Source organism: Pyrus communis, chromosome 5 (genome assembly GCF_041283825.1).
Source record: "Pyrus communis isolate YQ-2024b chromosome 5, ASM4128382v1, whole genome shotgun sequence".
NCBI classification, from domain to species: Eukaryota; Viridiplantae; Streptophyta; class Magnoliopsida; order Rosales; family Rosaceae; genus Pyrus; species Pyrus communis.
Genome location: NC_142569.1, coordinates 8,335,629 through 8,355,719, shown reverse-complemented (window position 1 = coordinate 8,355,719; position 20,091 = coordinate 8,335,629). Strand labels below are relative to the sequence as shown.

Below are 20,091 nucleotides of genomic sequence, written 5' to 3'. Positions count from 1 at the left end.
TGTTCGCTTACGTAAACAAGTACGAGTCATTAAAATCAGACCGTGTAACGTTAATTAAGAGCTAATTTGGATCTATCAAAAGATAAAGGGAGATAATATAATGATTGATCAATGCAATATGTACCATTAACAGGAAACTAGATTCACACAGCAATAGTTATTACAACAACGTTGTGTTCAGTTCGAGGTCATAATTTCTTAGCAACAACATGATGTTGTTACACTTCTATGAGATCATAACATAAACGCGTGCAACACAACATACTGATGTGAAATGCGGTACCAAATGAACAAAAGATTTTACAATCTTGAAAACCCTTGAGTAGACAGACGCCATCAGTAGAAGCGCTACGAAATATGGCTTCTTTACGACAAGCTTGATGGATGTCCTTCATTGTGTTAGATCAATATGAAATACAAGCAGAATTTTGTCCTGCTACACATGCTTCAACAACTGCGGGGGAAAACATGTCTACCAGATGATGCTGAAGTCTTTATCCCTTGATTTGTTAACATTCTTATCTTCACCCCTCTGAGCTGAATCAGAGTGGAAGTGTGTCCAACGGTTTTATCGCTGCAACACCACTGAGATCAGGGTTAGAATACTTTTCGTATGTGACCTTCAAACTTCCCATTCTTGCAGCTTTGTGAAATCTTAAGACCATCTCTGCACAGTCTCTGCAACGATCAAGCATCGATCATTAAAATTTATACTGAAGCAAGCACTGGATAAGGAAACAAAGTTATTTACTTGTATTTAAAGCAGTACCTGATTTGGGATACTTCGTAATGAGCGTGTTTGCAGAGCAGCGGAGTCCAAGCCGGAGTAATCTGCAGGGTGCACCTTGCAACATATAGGGCTGCTGCGCACAGCAATGAGGGCTTGAACCTTAACGGTTCATATTCAACTAAGCACAACTCAATAAGGTAGAATGCCAAGTGTTCAAGCTGCAAAACAGTCCGCAAAGTAACAGACTGTTAGCAACTTTGCTGTTTTCTAATCCATATCGAAAACTAATACCTACTAAACTCTGGCGTATCTATCTCTTTCTTTCTTAGTAATGGTGTTAATCATTAATAGAAAATTCTGTCTGTTAGCCTTAGAAACTATACCTTTGTTTCTGACTGAGCAGCCTTGAGAAATCTTTGAAGACATATGGAGTAGGTGCATTAAGACGAAAATTCAGCTTTTTCAGAAGGGCTTTCTCCTAAAAAGCAAAGACTGTTTATCATAGGACAAGCGAAAAGGGACTATAGAATGCAGCATTATTTTTCATCTCAGAAGATATGCACAAGGATATTTCCAGATTCTAACAAAACAGATATACTGAAATAATCCGAGTCTGACTAAGAAAAACACATACCATTCCAAGCACCTGTGCTCTCGTGTATGTCTCAGCTGAGATGCTATCTTTGACCTGCAATTTTTCTTGTAGAGAATTAGAAAAAAAATCATGAAAAATAATGCATACAAGTTTGAGATATTGATATTTACCCTTGGATGCCAACAAGAGTGCAGTGAGACCAACTAACTGCATGTCATCCTTCTTAATTGTGACTTGGGAAAGATATTGATCGAGCAATGTCACCACGAGATAAAGAGTTTCTTGCATTAACTCGAATTTGTAGTGTACCTGTTTCCGGATGAACAAATAAAGGGGCTAGCCAGCTATTAAACATCATGAAATATAAAATTGAACAAAGCAAGACAAAAAGGAATACAAAAACATCATAGTTCATCAAAAGGTTAAATCGGTACTTCAATTAACCAGTTGACCAATAAGTCTCGCATATGAGGAGCAATGTCTGCCTGAATCGACATTAAATTTTCTGGAGGTTGATTCTGTGCCTGCAGTTAAAGACAATTTAACAAAGCCAACAAGTCAGAATTAGAACTACACAAAACCTACTATCTTACCAGACTAAGATGAAAACAGTGGTATAGAGACATCATAACCATTACCTCAGAAACCCAGTAATACTGATAGATCTTATCAACATAATCGGAAACTTCCGGTTGATTGCAGTCGTCATCAATGCTTGGCATCTCTTCTGCCTTCAAAGCTTCAAAACGGTCCTCTAATAACTGCAAATGGGGCCAAGTGTGAATGTAGTTCATGAGTAAGGAATAAAGGCATCAATAGAACACGGTAAGCCCCAACCTTTGATCCAGTCATGAATAGAGATGTCTAAGATCTCATCCTATTTGATTTTCTCCTGGAAATGATAGTTGAAGCACTCTGGCTGCAGCTGGCTTCAGATGGGAGCCCTCCCTGAGTGGCTTCATGCTTAACGTTCTCAGGAAGACAGGAAGAGACCACTTTTTCAGTTTTGGATGAAGTTGCAGTAGCAGAAACTAATTTGTTTGGACCTGATGCACCCTTGGATTTCAAAGCCCTTTGCGACTCACGAGCCTTCAGTGTGGACAAAGTTGGCTGGATCGTAATAAAATTAAAGGGAAGATAAATAGAACGTACATCTATTTCATATAGATCTAACATGCGAAGAAACAAAGTCAGGATGATGCAGTAATCTCATGGTAATGTAAAGCAATCACTCAGGTGAAGTACTTAATTGAATGCACTGCTGTAATCCTTCAAGTTGATGCCAAAATGGTTGCCATGTTAAGCAATAACACAAGTCAACAGATTTCAGGACCAAATGACTTTAAAAAAACTGACAGATTGTTGAAGTACTGAAAGTAAAATATGGCGACACAAATGAAATTGTTTTACTGTCTGAAGTAGACAAACTTGAGCAACTACATTTCAGAACTGGTCAAACAAAACGACACATTAATTCTTTTTTCCTCATTTGAGGAGGAGGAGGGGCATGAGTTATATATCTGATTAGACTTACCCTGACAGAATTTCTTAGCAACACACGAACAATTGAATTACGCTGACCCCTGCAATCTCAAATCACATGCAAACTATTAATAGATAGAAATCTCAACCGTGTTTAATTAAGACATAAAAGCTTAAATGATCATTCAACATAGGAGACATTCAATGAATTAGAAAGTTAATGAATGTAGTAATTCAAACTATCGTAGTAAAAAAGAATAAAATGAATACAGAAGCCCATCAAGACTAAAAAACAATGTGACTATACCTAAAACCAAACTCTCCAATGCAGCCATTCGAAATCTATATGCTGTAACTTTCAAGACTAAAAATTGTATTCGCATGTAGCATTAAATATCAATTCTTAGATACCAGGGGACAAGAAAAATGATAAATTTTCCTTTTCCAGGACAATATTAGAAAGATCTAAAAATAACTGGGAGGAACCACAAGATTCATAAAATTGGGGGTGAACTGCAGAATACAAGTTCTTTGTTGTACTCCCTTATAGTTTTACTTCTGCATCTACTGCTATTTGCCTTGAGTTCTGAAATTGACATATCAGTCATGCCTGAAGTGAGAACAAACAATCCTATCCATAAAATGCAAGAAAGATGCTTCCATTCCATTCATTCAGAAGCAAAATGAGGTTTAAAGGAATATGCACCAGTATCAGCAAAACCTTTTAACTCGCTTTAAGTGGGATAGAAAACTAGTAGTATGGATCACTGTCACTCACATAATCACAAAGACATCACTTACTCGATTCCTCAACAGATGGTTCCTCGTGGTATCGTCTACTCTAGGTACTACTTTCTTGCGAACCGTAGCCTTAATTGTATTCCAAAATGCCACTTGGTCAGACATCATATGCCACGCGCTCGTCAAATCTTAAATATTCACGGCATCTTACCATAATACCCTCTTTTTCCTTCAGAATTTCTACCAGCATTTTCCTACAAGCAGGAAAGCAAAAAATATAAATGTCCAACTTGATATCCTACTCCTATTAAACTGAACCAAAGAACATTAATATAATGCAAGACATCAACCTTCGGAATACTTGCTTCCTCTGGGTTGACCTCTAGCACCAGCAATGATTTCATTTAAAATGGAGAGAGGAAATAGAAAATACATCAATAACAGATACAGATCTTATTTACAGTAAATAAACAAACATGTCAATATTACAAAGGCACAACAAACAAATTGCGGCACAATTTCTAATTTCTTATGAAGAGGGAAAACAAAGGTGGCTCAGAGCTGCCATCTGTAACAATAGATTCACGGTTTAGACCCATAGCCTTGGTCCTTTGATTCTCTGAAGGTGCTTTCAAGTCTTTAATAGCTACAGTTTATCCATAATAAAAAAAAATTCAAATGGTACAATTGAATCCGGGAAACTACACCAGCATTTCTGAAGTATTAAAGCTTTCCCGCCCTTTTCCCTGATTGAAGTAACACAAAAAAACAACTCTTACAATTGGAAGAACAACAATATATGAAATGATTGGCATTGATACTTGCTAAACTTGTCAAGTAAAACAAAACCCTGCCTTTGCGTTGTCAAACATACAACAGAACAATGGAAAGTTGACCTTCAAAAAGCAAAACATGGACAGGAAGAAAACTTTTAAGTTTTGTAACTTTTGTCCGGTTTGGGGGTAGAACTATATATGAAAACTAACTTGAAGTACCCTGCTTAAAGGCTGTAAGTGACTGTGACATCTTTGAACCACTCATATGAGGGCTCTTTTGTTCATTTTCAGATTACAGAGAGATATCTACTGAAGTCAGTAGAACAACATACTATGCAATCATGTAAATAAGAGAGTTACAAGGAAAATGCATGCTAGGATTTAACATTCTTACCAGTAAGGATATCCTTGATGATCAATTCAGTCTTAACGCCTGTACCCACTGAAACCCTACAAAAATACAAAAGAATACAATACTACATTAAAGCAAAAGTAAAAGCAAAGGATCTCGAACCTACTCACACCTTTGCTAACATCTACAGTTATATCAAAATATCAAAAGAATATTGAATTCACAAGCACGTATAGGTATCATAATATCAAAACGCATACCGCTGCAAAGATTTAATCCTCTCACCTTTACCGCTCCTGCATTTAAGATGGCCCAAATTTAGAACTTCTTAGCTCAAAATCCAAAAATGAAGGAACTATATGAGCAAATGAAAAGGTACCAACTTTCCTTTAGAGGCATCACCCCCAACAATCCTAGAAGAGTTGCTTTGGACATTGCTGACGTCGGCCAATGGTCTTCTTCCAACATTTGCATTTGCTAAGATAAGGACAACAAAAATTTGAAAACGGAACAGATTCAAAATGTGTAACTCAACTTTGCATAACAAGTACAGTGTCGTTGAACCTTACCTGCAGAACTACCAAGTATGCACTTTTGCTTCTCCATACTTTTCAAACCAGCCTTGATAACAAAACAATTTATAGATAGCAGTAAATATATAATTAAAACAAAAACTCCTTATCAAAAGAAACAACACTCCATCCCAATCCACCTCAAAACAAGCAGCGGAATAAGGAGGTCGTTAGTTACCTTTAAAGCAGCTGTATTCTCCACAGTCGATACTTTGTTAACTGTTGCAAAACTCCTGATATTAAAAGCAGCACACAGATATAATTCCCCCTTACAATCTAGGTAATTGCCAAAAACTTGCAGGAAGTGGGCAGATACGGATAATATCAAATACTTTTTGGCCTCTACTTAGCTACATCATTGTACAAGGCTCCCATTCTATTTGAATTGTTAGCATTGTTACATACAAATAAAAATCGGAAGATTTAAATTGTGGAACGAAGGCTTAGTTGATCTCAGTTCTACAACAACTTAGACATTGATTAAAACCACAACATTCAATAATGGAAAAGAAATTGCACAAATTTAAAACTACAATTACCCGATCCTGGCATCAGCTTTGGCAGTGTCACTTTCTGTATAAAACTTAAAATATCGAAAAAGAAGGTCAGAAGTAAATAAATCACCACCACAAGACCTTAAAACCAGCAGAAGAACCAAGAATTGCGGTTCCACACCACGTGAGCATGTTGAGTTTTCTGTCCTAGGCCGAATTCTGGCTGAAACTTACGAAAAACCAAGCAGGGTTTCGCAGATGTCAGAACTGATTTCATCCAAAGGAAAAACCAGAGAAAGAAATCAAAGAAAGTTATCCGGGAATCGAAAACCTTTATGGATTTTTCCGACCTTAGCAGCCAACATTTTGCTTCTCTCTACAAGTGTCGTAGTGCTCTGCCGATGATCCAATTTCTAGAAAAAACCGAGAGAATTTCAATCAGTTCAAGACAAAATTCACGAGAAAGCAACTTCCACAAAAGAAACCCATAATTGTACGAACAGATAAGTGTAACTCTGCTAATGAAGGAAGCATATTAACAGAATACGCCCAATTGACTCCTGTGGTGCTAAGATCCACCGATTCGAGGTCAAGGTATTTTAGAGAAGAGAGGCGAGACAGCCAATTCAAATTTCTGGAAGATGAGAGTTGATTCCACCCAAGGTCAAGAAAATTGAGGCTTGACAGGTTACCAAGAGAAGGGGGAATCTCTCCTCCAAATGACGCAGAGGAGAGATCAAGATATTGCAAACTTTTAAGCTCCCCGAACAACTTAGGAACTTGAATGCGATGAAAATCATTAAAGCTTAGGTCCAGGTAATTTAAATGTTTCAAGCTCAACAGAGAAGCATTTATCTTACCTCCCAATTGAGACTTTACATAAGCCGACTCGTCCCACTCTTCCTCAAAAATGGAATGTAGATCTGGGTATCGATTCCGGAGGTTCATCTTCACGACATGACCGGTGAGGTTGTTGCATGAAATCCCTTCCCATCGACAGCAATCGTGACCCACCCAAGAGGAAAGCCTGTCAGAAGGATCAACAAGATGTCGTTTAAAGATGAGAAGCGCTCGTCTTTCTTCGTCGATGCACGAATTTGTTTCCACACTACTTGAAAGTTCACCACTGGCCAAACAGAAACAGAGTTGAGTAGTACTCCGCATGTAGGAAGACGCCAAAAGGAAAAGAAGGAAATAGTGAGCAATACTGAGGTGATAGTGGCTGTCCATTATCACACACAATTTTCTTTGCTATGCTTTGGTGATGGTAACGTTTAGCTAGTAAATTCCAGAATTTATAGGAATAGATTATCGATGATCGGGGAGTTGCAACAGAAGTCGTGTGATGGAGAAAAGAAAAAAGGGTAACTGAAATGAATGGATTGTGTTCACAACCCCTTTTACAAGTTTGCAAGTTCATTGTCGACACAGTTGATACCTGGTTGTGATGGGCTCAAGAAATCCATCATGCAACAAAGACTTTGAATTATAGGTCTTCGGCGTCTATCATGGGTTGTAGAAATTCACAACCTATCATCTTATTTACTCTTATTTTATTGTGGTATTAAATTACGGATTTAGATATGTTTTATATTTTTTTCGAACGAAAATGGATATAGATGTGTCGGGTTGAACAAGTTTACAAGTCCATCGCCTACTCCACACTTGCTGGTACTCTTGACTTGGATATGATTGTCGTGTCGTTATTTACAAATTTTCTATGTAATGAAAATGTTATTAACACTCCAAAAATCGTCATTGCCACGCTTGTAGCTTTCTTACTTGTTTTTCACTAAAGGGAAATACAGAGATCTTTCTATGGAAGTTTCCGAATTCTTATGAAGCTGTGTAGGACCAAATGAAAAAGCATGCATGATGGAGATTGCTAGCCGCAGAAGTCTAAGCACAGCAATTAGTCTTTGGTGGAAAATCCATATGCCGCGGAGACTTTGAATAGTGAGTCTTCTCCAGCGTCTGTTAGAGAGTAGAAAAATATCATAATTGACGACAACAAAATCCAGACAACAAGAAAGACTCTGGTTTACAGCAACGAGAGGTAGAGAGACATAATTCCGATGTTTGTTTCAATGACACAGTGCAAGAATATTTGTATAGAGAATTTTTTTGAAATGTTATATGAATTCTTACACATTTTTCAATTTGTTATACAAACTAAAATTTTAAGCAATTTTTCGTACCAACTTTCCAAAATCGTAAATTTGTAATCCCGCAAATTCTGTTAAGTTTTTCATCATGTGCCTCCATTCAATTTGTCTTCTCATTCTAACTCCGTTCAATTTGTCATATTACTAATATTGGACTATCATATTTCATTTCCCATAGTTTGGACTTTGGAGTATCCCTTAACCCAACACGACAGAGAACGGGTTATGTGACCGACTATGACAAAGTAATTTGGCTTTTCTATACACGTTTTCCTCTGATAGTTGAAAACATTTATCCTACAAAGCTTTTTCGGAGAGTAATTCTCACACAACAAGATTTGTCACACATTACTTTTTATTTCTAACTATTAAATTGAATAAATCAAACATAACCACCGAATGTGTAAGAGGTTAAAAAGGGTTTATGTTTATCATTTCTTTTTCTTTTCCTTTATTATGAAATTAGGAAACTATTTTTGAAAAAATAATTTTCACACACTTTTTCTCTTCATCTATACTTTTTGTTTGTTCATGAATTTTGGACCGAATAAGATAGAGAAAAATCAAGGAACAAAAATAAGCTGGAGGGTGCGTTTGGGCAAAATCATTTATGACCTAGCAAGTAGTTACAATAAGTAAAAAAATATTATGCCTTTAGTATTATGATGATGTCTCTTCACATTTTAAAGAAAGTCCCATGTTTAAATCTCCAAATAATTATACTTGATCTACTATGTGAAATCGAGTAACTTTACTCCCTGAAACTCAAAATTCGTTATACTTTGACTTGTGAGATCAAAATCGAGTTTCAAGGGATGTAGCTAAAAATAAGCCTAAATAAAAATGTTATTGCATTTGATCCAAACTCGTTGGTCCTCCATCTTCAATCAACAACTCTATTTTCTCCACCGATCATCACTCCCCCGTCACCCCTTCCCTCTCCTTTCCTCCCACGGAGAAGAGATGCAGACGCAACTGTTGCATACAGCAGGTTTCAGCTAATTTTTTCTCTTCCCAAGTCCCAACCACAGCATGTAACATGTTTGGTCTCCTCCAGCGTCTGTTAGAGAGCAGAAAATATATCATAATTGACGACAACAAAATCCAGACAAGATCATCCATTGTAGACAACAAAATCCAGACAAGAACAAAACAAGCAAACAGAGACTTTGAATTAAGGGTCTTCAGCTGGCAAGTCCATTTTACGAGTTGGCAAGTCCATTGTCGACACATCTGGGACCTGGTTCTGATGGGTAATAGAAATCCATATGCAGCAGAGACTTTGAATTAAGGGTCTTCAGCTGGGAACTGTTCATTTCTTGTGGTATAAACTTACAAAAATGGATTTAGATACGTTTTATATTTTGTTCGAATGAAAATGGATATAGATGCATTGGGTTGAACAAGTTTCCAAGTCCGTCGCCTACACCGCACTTGCGGGTAGTCTCTACTTGGATACGACTGTTGTGTCGTTATTTTAAAATTTTCTACACAACGGAAATGTTATTAACACACTCGAAAATCGGCATTGTCACACTAGTTGCTTTCTATTGCATTTTCCGAATTCTAACGAAGCCGTGTTGTAGGACCAAATGATATCGAATGCATGATGGAGATGGCTAGCCTAAGAAGTCTTGGCACACCAATTAATCTTCGGTGGAAAATCCATGTGCAGCCGAGACTATGAATAGTTAAGTCTCCTCTAGCGTCTGTTAGGGAGCAGAAAATTTATCACAATTGACGACAACAAAATCCAAAAAAGAATATCCATTGCGGACAACAAAATCCAAACAAGAACAAAACAAGCAAACAACAGAAAAAATACTTAAAACAAGAACAGAAGCATTTGTTTGGAACTCTGGTTTGCAGCGACGAGTGGTAGAGACACAATTGATCCGATGTTTGTTTCAATAACTCAGTGCAAGTATATTTGTAAAGGGAGATTTTTAATTTGAAATGTCGTATGAACTTGTACATATTTTTTAATTTGTCATATAAACTAAAATTTTAGTAATTTGCCGTACCAACTTTCCGAAATCATTAATTTGTAATCTCGTCCTAACTCCGTTAAGTTTTCCATCTAAAATAAGTCGTGTACCTTCATTCAAGTTGTGATCTCACCCTAACTCTGTTCAGTTTGTCATATAACTAATATTGTACACTATCATATTTCCTTTAGTTTGGACTTTGGAGTGTCCCTAAGCTAATATGAAAAAGAAGGGTTTATGTGACGGACTATGACTTAGCAATTTGGCTTTTCTCTACACCTATTCGTGTGATTGTTGAAAACAATTATCTTACCAAGCTTTTTGGGAAGAGATTTTTACACACTATCTTTAGTTTGCGACTCACTCCTTTTTATTTTTAACCATTGGATTGAATAAATCAAACAGAAACAACGAATGTGTGAGTTGTTAAAATACGTGTCTTTATCATGTTCTTTTTCTTTTTTCCACAAACCAAATTAGGAAATAAGTCTGAAAGAAGATTTCCCACATTTTTTTTGCTCACACTTTTGTTTATTAATGAATTTTGGACCGAATAAAGTAGAGAAAAATCAAGGAACAAAAACATGTAGCGTGCTTGTGTGCGAAAATCATTTATGACCTAGCAAGTAGTTACAATTAGTAAAAAAAAGTATTATGCCTCTAGTATTACGATGATACCCCTCCATACTTGTAAAGAATGTCACATGTTTGAATCCCAAGATAACTACACTTGACCTATTGTGTAGCTTCTGCCCAATTTCTCTTTTTGTACAAATAAAAATGTTATGGCGTTTGATCCTTCCCTATCCTTTTCTCCCTACGGAAAAGAGAGGCAGCCGTAATCGTTGCATACAACGGGTTTAAGCTAAATTTTTTTCTTCCGAAGCCCTAACGACAGCATGTAGCACGTGTGGTCGTGGAACACCACCGTGCAATGCCCTGGCCACCTCAGACACAGCAGGTCATGAACATATTCACGTAAACTTGTTAAAAAAGAAAGCACGAAAAACCTCTTTGACACCAATTCGATATCAAATTAAAAGAAAACATCGAAATTCAAAATTTCTGTCAAGCCATCAAAATTGTTATCCAGCCACAGCAACATGCGAAAACTGCGATTGCGAGCCACTCTCGCAACCAACTTAGTCTCAATCTATAGCAGCATTGCCAATTTGCAGAAGATATTAAGCCATGGTAAGTTAATTACAACTAGATTGGCCCTAACACTAAAGCTAAAGTATATCAACAACCTCTACACTTTACGAGCCAGGGTCCTCTGCTTGGTCGCGTGCTGTACTACTTTTTCCTCTACAGGAAGCCCCTTCTTCCGTCTTACAGCGTTAATTAGTTTCCTCGCAGTATTGGGAAGCACACTAGAACCGTCACCAAGCTCCTCAAGTTCTTCTTCTGTCTTCGGTACAAAGAAAGGATCCTCTGGAAGTGCTGCCCATTGACTAAGCACAAGAAGAGCACTTGCAGCACCAGCAGTCCATCTTCTAAGCTCATCCGCAAAACCAAAGCTTTCAGAAACAGGAACATATGCATGCACAGTGAACAATGGGGAGCCTTCCCGCATTTCCTCCTTTAAAACTCTAGCCCGCCTTCGCCCAAGCACAGCGTACATAGAACCCAAATGCTCAGTTGTCGTGTTCAATTCACAGAAGTACATGGCTTCCACAAGCCGAGGCTTCTTTTGAAGCCCTACCTCCAAGAATATCTCCAAGTAAATCAGAACTATCTTCAAGCACTTTAGTTAAAGAAGGAGACACTTCCAGGCTTACCCTTGCAAATCTCTCCTTCAAATCTTCTATGCATCTTTCAAGATGTACCTCTCCTGCAGCAGACACAACATTTTCTCCCCTATCAGAAACTGTTACCCCAACAAATGGGTCAGCCCGGTTCAACAGCCGCAAACCCTTAGTCAGAAGCTAGATTCACGCAGCAATAGCTGTTACAACAACAATGCGTTCAGTTCCCACGTCATAATTTCTCAGCAACAACATGATGTTACACTTCAATGAGATCATAACATAAATGCATGCAACACAACATACCGATGTGAACTGCAGTACCAAATGAACAAAAGAATTTTGTAATCCTGAAAACCCTAGAGTAAACAGACGCCATCAGTAGAAGCGCTACGAAATATGGCTTCTTTACAACAAGCTTGATGGATTCGTGTTACACAGGCTTCAACAAATGAAGGGGAAAACAAGTCTACTAGATGATGCTGAAGTCTTTATCTCTTGAATTGTTAACATTCTTATCTCCACCCCTCGAAGCTGAATCGGTGTGGAAGCGTCTCCAATGGTTTTATTGCTGCAAACGCCACTGAGATCAGGGCTAGAGTACTTTTCGTATGTGACCTTCAAATTTCCCACTCTTGCAGCTTTGTGAAATCTTAAGACCATCTCTGCACAGTCTATGCAACAATCAAACATCGATCATTAAAATTTATTCTGAAGCAAGCACTAGATAAGGAAACAAATTTATTTACTTGTCTTTAAAGCAGTACCTGATTTGGGATACTTCGTAACGAGCGGGGTCCAAGCCAGAGTAATCTGCTGGGTGCACCTTGGGACAGATAGGGATGCTGCGCACAGCAACGAGGGCTTGAACCTTAACGCTTCATACTCAACCAAGCACAACTCGATAAGGTAGAACCAAGTGTTCAAGCTGCAAAACAGTCCACAAAGTAACAGCCTGTTAACAACTTTGCTGTTATCTAATCCATATCAAGAACTAATATCCACTAGACTCTGGCATGTCAATCTCTTTCTTTCTTAGTTATGCTGTTAATCATTAATCAAAATTTATGTCTGTTAGCTTTAGAAACTACTGAATACCTTTGTTTCTGACTGAGCAGCCTTGAGAAATCTTAACATGAAGACATACGGAGTAGGTGCATTAAGACGAAACTTCAGCTTTTTCAGAAAGGCTTTCTCCTGAAAAGCAAAGACTGTGTTTATTTTAGGACAAGCGTAAAGGGAACTATAGAATGCAGCATTATTCATCTCATAAGATATGCACCAGGACATTTCCAGATTCTAACAAAACAGATATACTGAATTAATCCGAGTCTAAGAAAAGCACAAACCATTCCAAGCACCTTTACTCTGGTGTATGTCTCAACTAAGATGCTAATTAAATTTTTGACCTGTAATTTTTCTTGTTGTAGATAATTAGAAAGAAAATCACGAAAAAATGCATATGAGTTGAGATATTGATATTTACCCTTGGATGCCAAAAGTCCTCATATTTTGATGCCAACAAGATGTTGAGAATATCACGTTTTAAGAATGGGAAAAACAAGAACAAACTCTGGAAATCGAAAACAAATAACCAAGATAAATAACACCAAGAATTTACGTGGTTCGGCAGTATGTGCTTACATCCACGGGACAGCAACAACAATCTTTCACTATATCAATAATGAGTACAACCAATAATCTTGCCAAATCTCTAGAACTAGGACTTGACGAAAAACCTAAAAGAACAAGAGCAAGAAATACACTATCTCTTTTCTTTTCTCTCACACACACTTTACAATATTCTCTCACTCTAATCCCTAGAGTGGTATACAATTTATTGTTTTGCTCCCTCCAATTCAAAACTAGTACAATAGCCCCTTTATATAGACATAATAAAGGTCTTCTTCAATAAGGATTATTAATCCTAATTGGAAACTAGTTATGAATCCTACTCCAATTGAGAAACTAACTCTAATTGGGTAAACAACTCCAATTGGGAAACCAATTTAATCCTCTAAGACTATTAATTCCGAATAGACTTAGGACAACTTATCATGGGCTGGAAAAAACCCAACAATCTCCCCCTCCAGACCATGAGGAAGGTATACCGAAATAGGATTGCTCCTCTTGACCAAACTCCCATTGATCGAACTTTTCATGACCAGACTCCCCCTGATCGAACTACCCATAATCAAGCTCCCCTTGATCGAACTACTCATTAACCAAGATCCTCTTGATTAGACTTCTCTTAGCCAGGCTCCCCCTGATCGCAATACCCATCGTCATTGGCAAAGGCAATTATAGACTTCTTTGCCAGAAAACCATCAATCATCTGCATTAAAGAAGCTCTTCATCGTAAGTCACAACACCTGCAGTATTGTTCCCATCCTTTTGTTCCTTTTTCCATTTACGACAATGCTTCTTCATGTGACCCTTTTTCCCACAATAGTGGCAGTTGCCATTGAATCTTGTCTCACCAGAATTTTTGCCTCTTTTCTCTATGACAAAGAGTTGTCCAGCTCCAGCGCCTGCACCTGAAGCTTTTCTCCTTGTTTCTTCATTAAACATGCTATCCTTAACAGCATCCATAGACAATACGCCATTAGAAGCCGAATTGCTTATAGTTACGATGAAAGTTTCCCAACTATCTGGCAAGGATCCTAGCAATAAAAGTGCTAGCAGCTCTTCTTCAATATTCAAACCTATAGTGGCTACCTGATTGATCATGTTCTGAAAGTTGTTCAAGTGCTCGGTTACACTAACGTCTTCCGCGTACTTCATGTTGACAAGCTCTTTGATAAGGAATGCTTTCTTGGCAGCGGTCTTCTTCTCGAAGAGGGATTCTAACTTCTTCCAAAGAGCTTGCGCATCAGTTTCTTTAGACACATGGTGATAGATGCTCTCATCCACCCATTGTCTAATCGTACCAATAGTTTTACGATTCATCTTGGTCCAATTGGCAGCAGACATATTTTCTGGCTTGCTATTAATACCTTCAATTGGCTCATGGAGATCTTTACAATAAAGCATGTCCTCCATTCTTGATTTCCACGTAACCCAGTTGGAACGAGTGAGTTTCATCATAATTGCACCCTCCATTCTAAACGGATATCAGCCAAACCAGGCTCTGATACCACTTGTTGAGAATATCACGTTTTAAGAATGGGAAAAACAAGAACAAACTCTGGAAATCGAAAACAAATAACCAAGATAAATAACACCAAGAATTTACGTGGTTCGGCAGTATGTGCTTACATCCACGGGACAGCAACAACAATCTTTCACTATATCAATAATGAGTACAACCAATAATCTTGCCAAATCTCTAGAACTAGGACTTGACGAAAAACCTAAAAGAACAAGAGCAAGAAATACACTATCTCTTTTCTTTTCTCTCACACACACTTTACAATATTCTCTCACTCTAATCCCTAGAGTGGTATACAATTTATTGTTTTGCTCCCTCCAATTCAAAACTAGTACAATAGCCCCTTTATATAGACATAATAAAGGTCTTCTTCAATAAGGATTATTAATCCTAATTGGAAACTAGTTATGAATCCTACTCCAATTGAGAAACTAACTCTAATTGGGTAAACAACTCCAATTGGGAAAACAATTTAATCCTCTAAGACTATTAATTCCGAATAGACTTAGGACAACTTATCATGGGCTGGAAAAAACCCAACACAAGAGTGCAGTGATACCAACTAACTGCATGTTATCCTTCTTAGTTGTAACTTGGGAAAGATGTTGATCGAGCAATGTCACCATGAGACAGAGTTTCTTGCATTAACTCGAATTTGTAATGTACCTGTTCCGGATGAACAAATCAAGGGGATAGCCAGCTATTAAACATCATGAAATGTAAAATTGAACAAAGCAAGACAAAAAGGAATACAAAAACATCATAGTTCATCAAAAGGTTAAATCGGTACTTCAATTAACCAGTTGACCAATATGCCTCGCATATGATGAGTAATGCCTGCCTGAATCGACATAAAATTTTCTGGAGGTGGATTCTGTGCCTGCAGTTAAAGACAATTTTAACAAAGCCAACAAGTCAGAATCAGAACTACACTAAACCTACTATCTTACCACACTAAGATGAAAACAGTGGTATAGAGACATAATAATCATTACCTCAGAAACCCAGTAATACTGATAGATCTCATCAACATAATCAGAAACTTCCAGTTGATTGCAATCGTCATCAATACCTGGCAGCTCTTCCGCCTTCAAAGCTTCAACACGGTCCTCTAGTAACCGCAAATAGGGCCAAGTGTGAAAGTAGTTCACGAGTAAGGAATAAAGGCATCAATAGAACACGGTAAACCCCGACCTTTGATCCAGTCATCAATAGAGATGTGTAAGATCTCCTCCTATTTGATTTGATAGTTGAAGCACTCTGGCTGCAGTTGGCTTCAGATGGGAACTCGCCCTGAGTGGCTTCATGCTTAATGTTCTCAGGAAGAGAAGTAGCCACTTTTTCAGTTTTGGATGAAGTTGCAGTAGCAGAAACTAATTTGTTTGGACGTGATGCACCCTTGGATTTCAAAGTCCTTTGCGACTCACGAGCCTTCAGTGTGGACAAAGTTTTTGTAATAAAATTAAAGGGAAGATAAATAGAACGTACATCTACTTCATATAGATCTAACATGCCAAGAAACAAAGTCAGGATGATGCCGTAATCTCATAGTAATGTAAAGCAATCACTCAGGCGAAGTACTAAATTGAATGCACTGCCATAAAGCTTCCAGTTGATGCCAAAATGGTTGCCATGTTAAGCAATAACACAAGTCAACAGATTTCAGGACCAAATGACTTCAAAAAAATTGACAGATTGTTGAAGTACTGAAAGTAAAATATGGCGACACAAGTGAAATTGTTTTACTGTCTGAAGTAGACAAACTTGAGCAACTACATTTCAGAACTGGTTAAACAAAACGACACATTAATTCTTTTTTCTCATATGAGGAGAGGGAGGGACATGAATTCTATTTCTGATTAGACTTACCCTGACCGAATTTCTTGGCAATACACGGACATTTGAATTACGCTAACCCCTGCAATCTCAAATCACATGCAAACTATTAATAGATAGAAATCTCAACCGTGTTTCAATAAGACATAAAAGCTTAAATGATCATTCAACATAAGAGACATCCAATGAATTAGAAAGTTAATGAATGTAGTAATTCAAACTATAGTAGTAAAGATGAATAAAATGAATACAGAAGCCCATCAAGAGTAAAAAACAATGTGACTAAACCTAAAACCAAACTCCCCAATGCAGCCATTCGAAATCTATATGCTGCAACTTTCACGACCAAAAATTGTATTCCCATGTAGCATTATAATATCAATTCGTAGTTACCAGGGGGCAAGAAAAATGATAAATTTTCCTTTTCCAGGAACATATTAGAAAGATCTAAAAATAACTGGGAGGAGCCACAAGATTCATAAAATTTGGGGTGAACTACAGAATACAAGTTCTTTTTGTACTCCCTTGTAGTTTTACTTTTGCATCTGCTGTTATTTGCTTTGAGTTCTGAAATTGACATATTAGTCATGCCTGAAGTGAGAACAAACAATCCTATCCATAAAATGCAAGAAAGATGCTTCCATTCCATTCATTCAGAAGCAAAAAGAGGTTGAAAGGAATATGCACCAGTATCAGCAAAACCTTTTAACTAAATTTAAGCGGGATAGAAAAGTAGTAGTATGGATCACTGTCACTCACATAATCACAAAGATATCACTCACTCGATTCCTCAACAGATGGCTCCTCGTGGTATCGTTTACTCTAGGTACTACTTTCTTGCCAACCGTAGCCTTAATTGTATTCCAAAATGCCATTTGGTCAGACATCATGTGCCATGCACTTGTCAAATCTTAAATATTCACGGCATCTTACCATAATACCCTCTTTTTCCTTCAGAATTTCTACCAGCATTTTCCTACAAGCAGGAAAGCAAAAAATATAAATGTCCAACTTGAAATCCTACTCCTGTTAAACTGAACCAAGGAACATTATTATAATGCACGACATCAACCTTCGGAATACTTGCTTCCTCTGGGTTGACCTTTAGCACCAGCAATGATTTCCTTTAAAATGGAGAGAGGAAATAGAAAATATATCAATAACAGATACAGATCTTATCCACAGTAAATAAACAAACATGTCTGCAGGTCAGACACGTTATCAGCTTAAGTGAAGTATATGAAGTCCTCCTGAAAAAAAAGTTATAAGTTTAATCACGGGTCTTTATATGTTTAGTTTCATAAGCATATGAGCCGGATTAGAATATTTCAAAAGCACAACAAACAAATTGCGGCACAATTTCTAATTTCTTATAAAGACGGAAAACAAAGGTGGCTCAGACCTGCCATCTGTAACAATAGATTCACGGTTTAGACCCATAGCCTTGGTCCTTTGATTCTCTGAAGGTGCCTTCAACTCTTTAATAGCTACAGTTTATCCATAATAAAAAAAAAAATTCAAATAGTACAATTGAATCCGGGAAACCATACCAGCATTTCTGAAGTATTAAAGCTTTCCCGCCCTTTTCCCTGATTGAAGTAACACAAAAATCAATTCTTACAATTGGAAGAACAACATATATGAAATGATTGGCATTGATACTCGCTAAGCTTGTCAAGAAAAACAAAACCCTGTCTTTGCGTTGTCAAACATACAACATAACAGTGGAACACAAAAACTTAATTGACCTTCAAAAAGCAAAACATGGACAGGAAGAAAACTTTAAAGTTTTGCAACTTTTGTCCAGTTTGGGGGTGGAACTATATATGAAAACTAACTTGAAGTACCCTGCTTAAGGGCCGTAAGTAACTATGAGATCTTTGAACCACTCATATGAAGGCTCTTTTGTTCATTTTCAGATTACAGAGAGATATCTAGTTATCTACTGAAGTCAGTAGAACAACATACTATGCAATCATGTAAATAAGAGAGTTACAAGGAAAATGCATGCTAGGATTTAACATTCTTACCAGGAAGGATATCCTTGATGATAAATTCACAGTCTTAACGTTTGTACCCACTGAAACCCTACAAAAATACAAAAGAATACAATACTACATTAAAGCAAAAGCAAAGGATCTCGAACCTACTCACACCTTTGCTAACATCTACAGTTATATCAAACTATCAAAAGAATATTGAATTCACAAGCACGTACAGGTATCATAATATCAAAATGCATACCGTTGCAAAGATTTAATCCTCTCACTTTTACCGCTCCTGCATTGAAGATGGCCCAAATTTAGAACTTCTTAGCTCACAATCCAAAAATGAAGGAACTATATGAGCAAATGAAAAGGTACCAACATAATTTTAGAGGCATCACCCCCTACAATCCTAGAAGAACTTGAAGGAAGTGGGCAGATACAGCTAATATCTAATGCTTTTTGGCCTCTACTTAGCGACATCATTGTACAAGGCTCCCATTCTATTTGAATTGTTAGCACAGTTTGCATACAAATAAAAATCCCAAGATTTAAATTCTGGAAGGAAGGCTTAGTTGATTTTAGTTCTAAAACAACTTAGACATTGATTAAAACCATAACATTCGATAATCAAAATGAAATTGCACAAATTTAAAACTACAATTACCCGATCCCGGCATCAGCTTTGGCAGTGTCACTTTCTGTATAAACCTTAAAACTTGAGACACCAACTGTCTAAAATATCGAAAAAGAAGGTCAGAAGTAAATAAATCACCACCACAAGACCTTAAAACCAGCAGAAGAACCAAGAATTGCGGTTCCACACAACGTGAGCATGTTGAGTTTTCTGTCCTACGCCGAATTCTGGCTGAAAATTACGAAAAACCAAGCAGGGTTTCGCAGATGTCAGAACTGATTTCATCCAAAGGAAAAACCAGAGAAAGAAATCAAAGAAAGTTATCCGGGAATCGAAAACCTTTATGGATTTTTCCGACCTTAGCAGCCAACATTTTGCTTCTCTCTACAAGTGTCGTAGTGCTCTGCCGATGATCCAATTTCTAGAAAAAACCGAGAGAATTTCAATCAGTTCAAGACAAAATTCACGAGAAAGCAACTTCCACAAAAGAAACCCATAATTGTACGAACAGTAATTCAAATTTCAAAACGCAGCCCTAGTTGAATTGATTTTTCGAATAAATTCGATTTCTCAAGAATTACATCGAAACGATAGTTTGTCGATAGATTTGTAGGAAGAAGCGTACCTTAAACGACGTCATTTTGGAGATATCTCGTGCTCTTCTCGGATTCTGATCTTCGGAGATGGAGCGGAATGAGAACAGTCGACCGTTGCAGAGGTCTGAGTCGTCTCGTTAAATCGGCGGTCTTTATTTTCGTTTTATGAAATAAACGCGATTGTACGTTACTACCCCTTCCCTAATTTTTTTTGGTTTAGGCGATTGATAAGTACACACTAGA

At 37.4% G+C, this 20,091-nt stretch overlaps 2 protein-coding genes and 2 pseudogenes across 19 annotated transcripts in view; all 4 read right to left on the bottom strand.

Moving 5' to 3' along the window:
* Positions 1–101: 101 nt before the first annotated feature.
* Positions 102–4,272, bottom strand: LOC137724682 (putative cyclin-B3-1; annotated as a pseudogene). Its single transcript, XR_015962480.1, has 12 exons — positions 4,256–4,272; positions 3,899–3,930; positions 3,760–3,802; positions 3,586–3,677; positions 2,860–2,908; positions 2,163–2,435; positions 1,964–2,086; positions 1,760–1,849; positions 1,365–1,634; positions 1,114–1,208; positions 770–948; positions 102–678 (listed from the first exon to the last, which is right to left on the bottom strand). The product of XR_015962480.1 is annotated as a putative cyclin-B3-1 (transcript).
* On the bottom strand, positions 3,965–19,926 carry LOC148696684 (uncharacterized). Of its 4 annotated transcripts, none has more exons than XM_088694075.1 (9): positions 19,878–19,926; positions 6,074–6,155; positions 5,788–5,965; positions 5,427–5,481; positions 5,246–5,297; positions 5,060–5,153; positions 4,937–4,972; positions 4,719–4,774; positions 3,965–4,294 (listed from the first exon to the last, which is right to left on the bottom strand). In XM_088694075.1, exons 1-9 carry the CDS (start codon positions 19,890–19,892, stop codon positions 4,272–4,274), a joined length of 591 nt encoding a protein of 196 aa, XP_088550201.1. In that variant the 5' UTR covers positions 19,893–19,926; the 3' UTR covers positions 3,965–4,271. The 4 variants fall into 4 exon arrangements, with proteins under 4 accessions (XP_088550201.1, XP_088550202.1, XP_088550204.1 ...); XM_088694076.1 differs by having other exon boundaries at positions 4,937–4,974; positions 5,066–5,153; XM_088694078.1 differs by having other exon boundaries at positions 4,962–4,974; positions 5,066–5,153.
* LOC148696685 (putative cyclin-B3-1) lies at positions 10,932–15,963 on the bottom strand (annotated as a pseudogene). Its single transcript, XR_015963225.1, has 9 exons — positions 15,790–15,963; positions 15,585–15,674; positions 15,342–15,460; positions 13,130–13,170; positions 12,993–13,052; positions 12,742–12,840; positions 12,411–12,571; positions 11,950–12,317; positions 10,932–11,843 (listed from the first exon to the last, which is right to left on the bottom strand). The product of XR_015963225.1 is annotated as a putative cyclin-B3-1 (transcript).
* The window catches only part of LOC137724680 (uncharacterized), a 28,937-nt gene continuing 24,986 nt past the window's right edge, over positions 16,141–20,091 (bottom strand). Inside the window, exons 1-9 of one of the 13 annotated variants that reach the window (XM_088694089.1) lie at positions 18,998–19,276; positions 18,875–18,910; positions 18,661–18,718; positions 18,181–18,219; positions 17,703–17,754; positions 17,564–17,606; positions 17,390–17,481; positions 16,664–16,712; positions 16,141–16,225 (exon numbers count right to left, since the gene is read on the bottom strand). In XM_088694089.1, the coding sequence (XP_088550215.1) occupies positions 17,593–17,606; positions 17,703–17,754; positions 18,181–18,219; positions 18,661–18,718; positions 18,875–18,910; positions 18,998–19,146 (348 nt within the window). In that variant the 5' untranslated portion in view covers positions 19,147–19,276 and the 3' untranslated portion in view covers positions 16,141–16,225; positions 16,664–16,712; positions 17,390–17,481; positions 17,564–17,592. Of the gene's footprint in view, positions 16,230–16,663; positions 16,713–17,389; positions 17,607–17,702; positions 17,755–18,180; positions 18,220–18,660; positions 18,719–18,874; positions 18,911–18,997; positions 19,277–20,091 lie in introns of those variants that run through there. The other 12 variants (XM_088694091.1, XM_088694088.1, XM_088694090.1 and 9 more) reach the window with 12 other exon arrangements.

Coding starts and splice junctions, on each gene's coding strand:
- LOC148696684 (XM_088694075.1), bottom strand. Junction 5,966..6,073: donor GGTCGGAAAAATCCATAAAG/GTTTTCGATTCC, acceptor CGTAAGTTTCAG/CCAGAATTCGGCCTAGGACA. Junction 5,482..5,787: donor AAAGCTGATGCCAGGATCGG/GTAATTGTAGTT, acceptor TTTTAATATCAG/GAGTTTTGCAACAGTTAACA.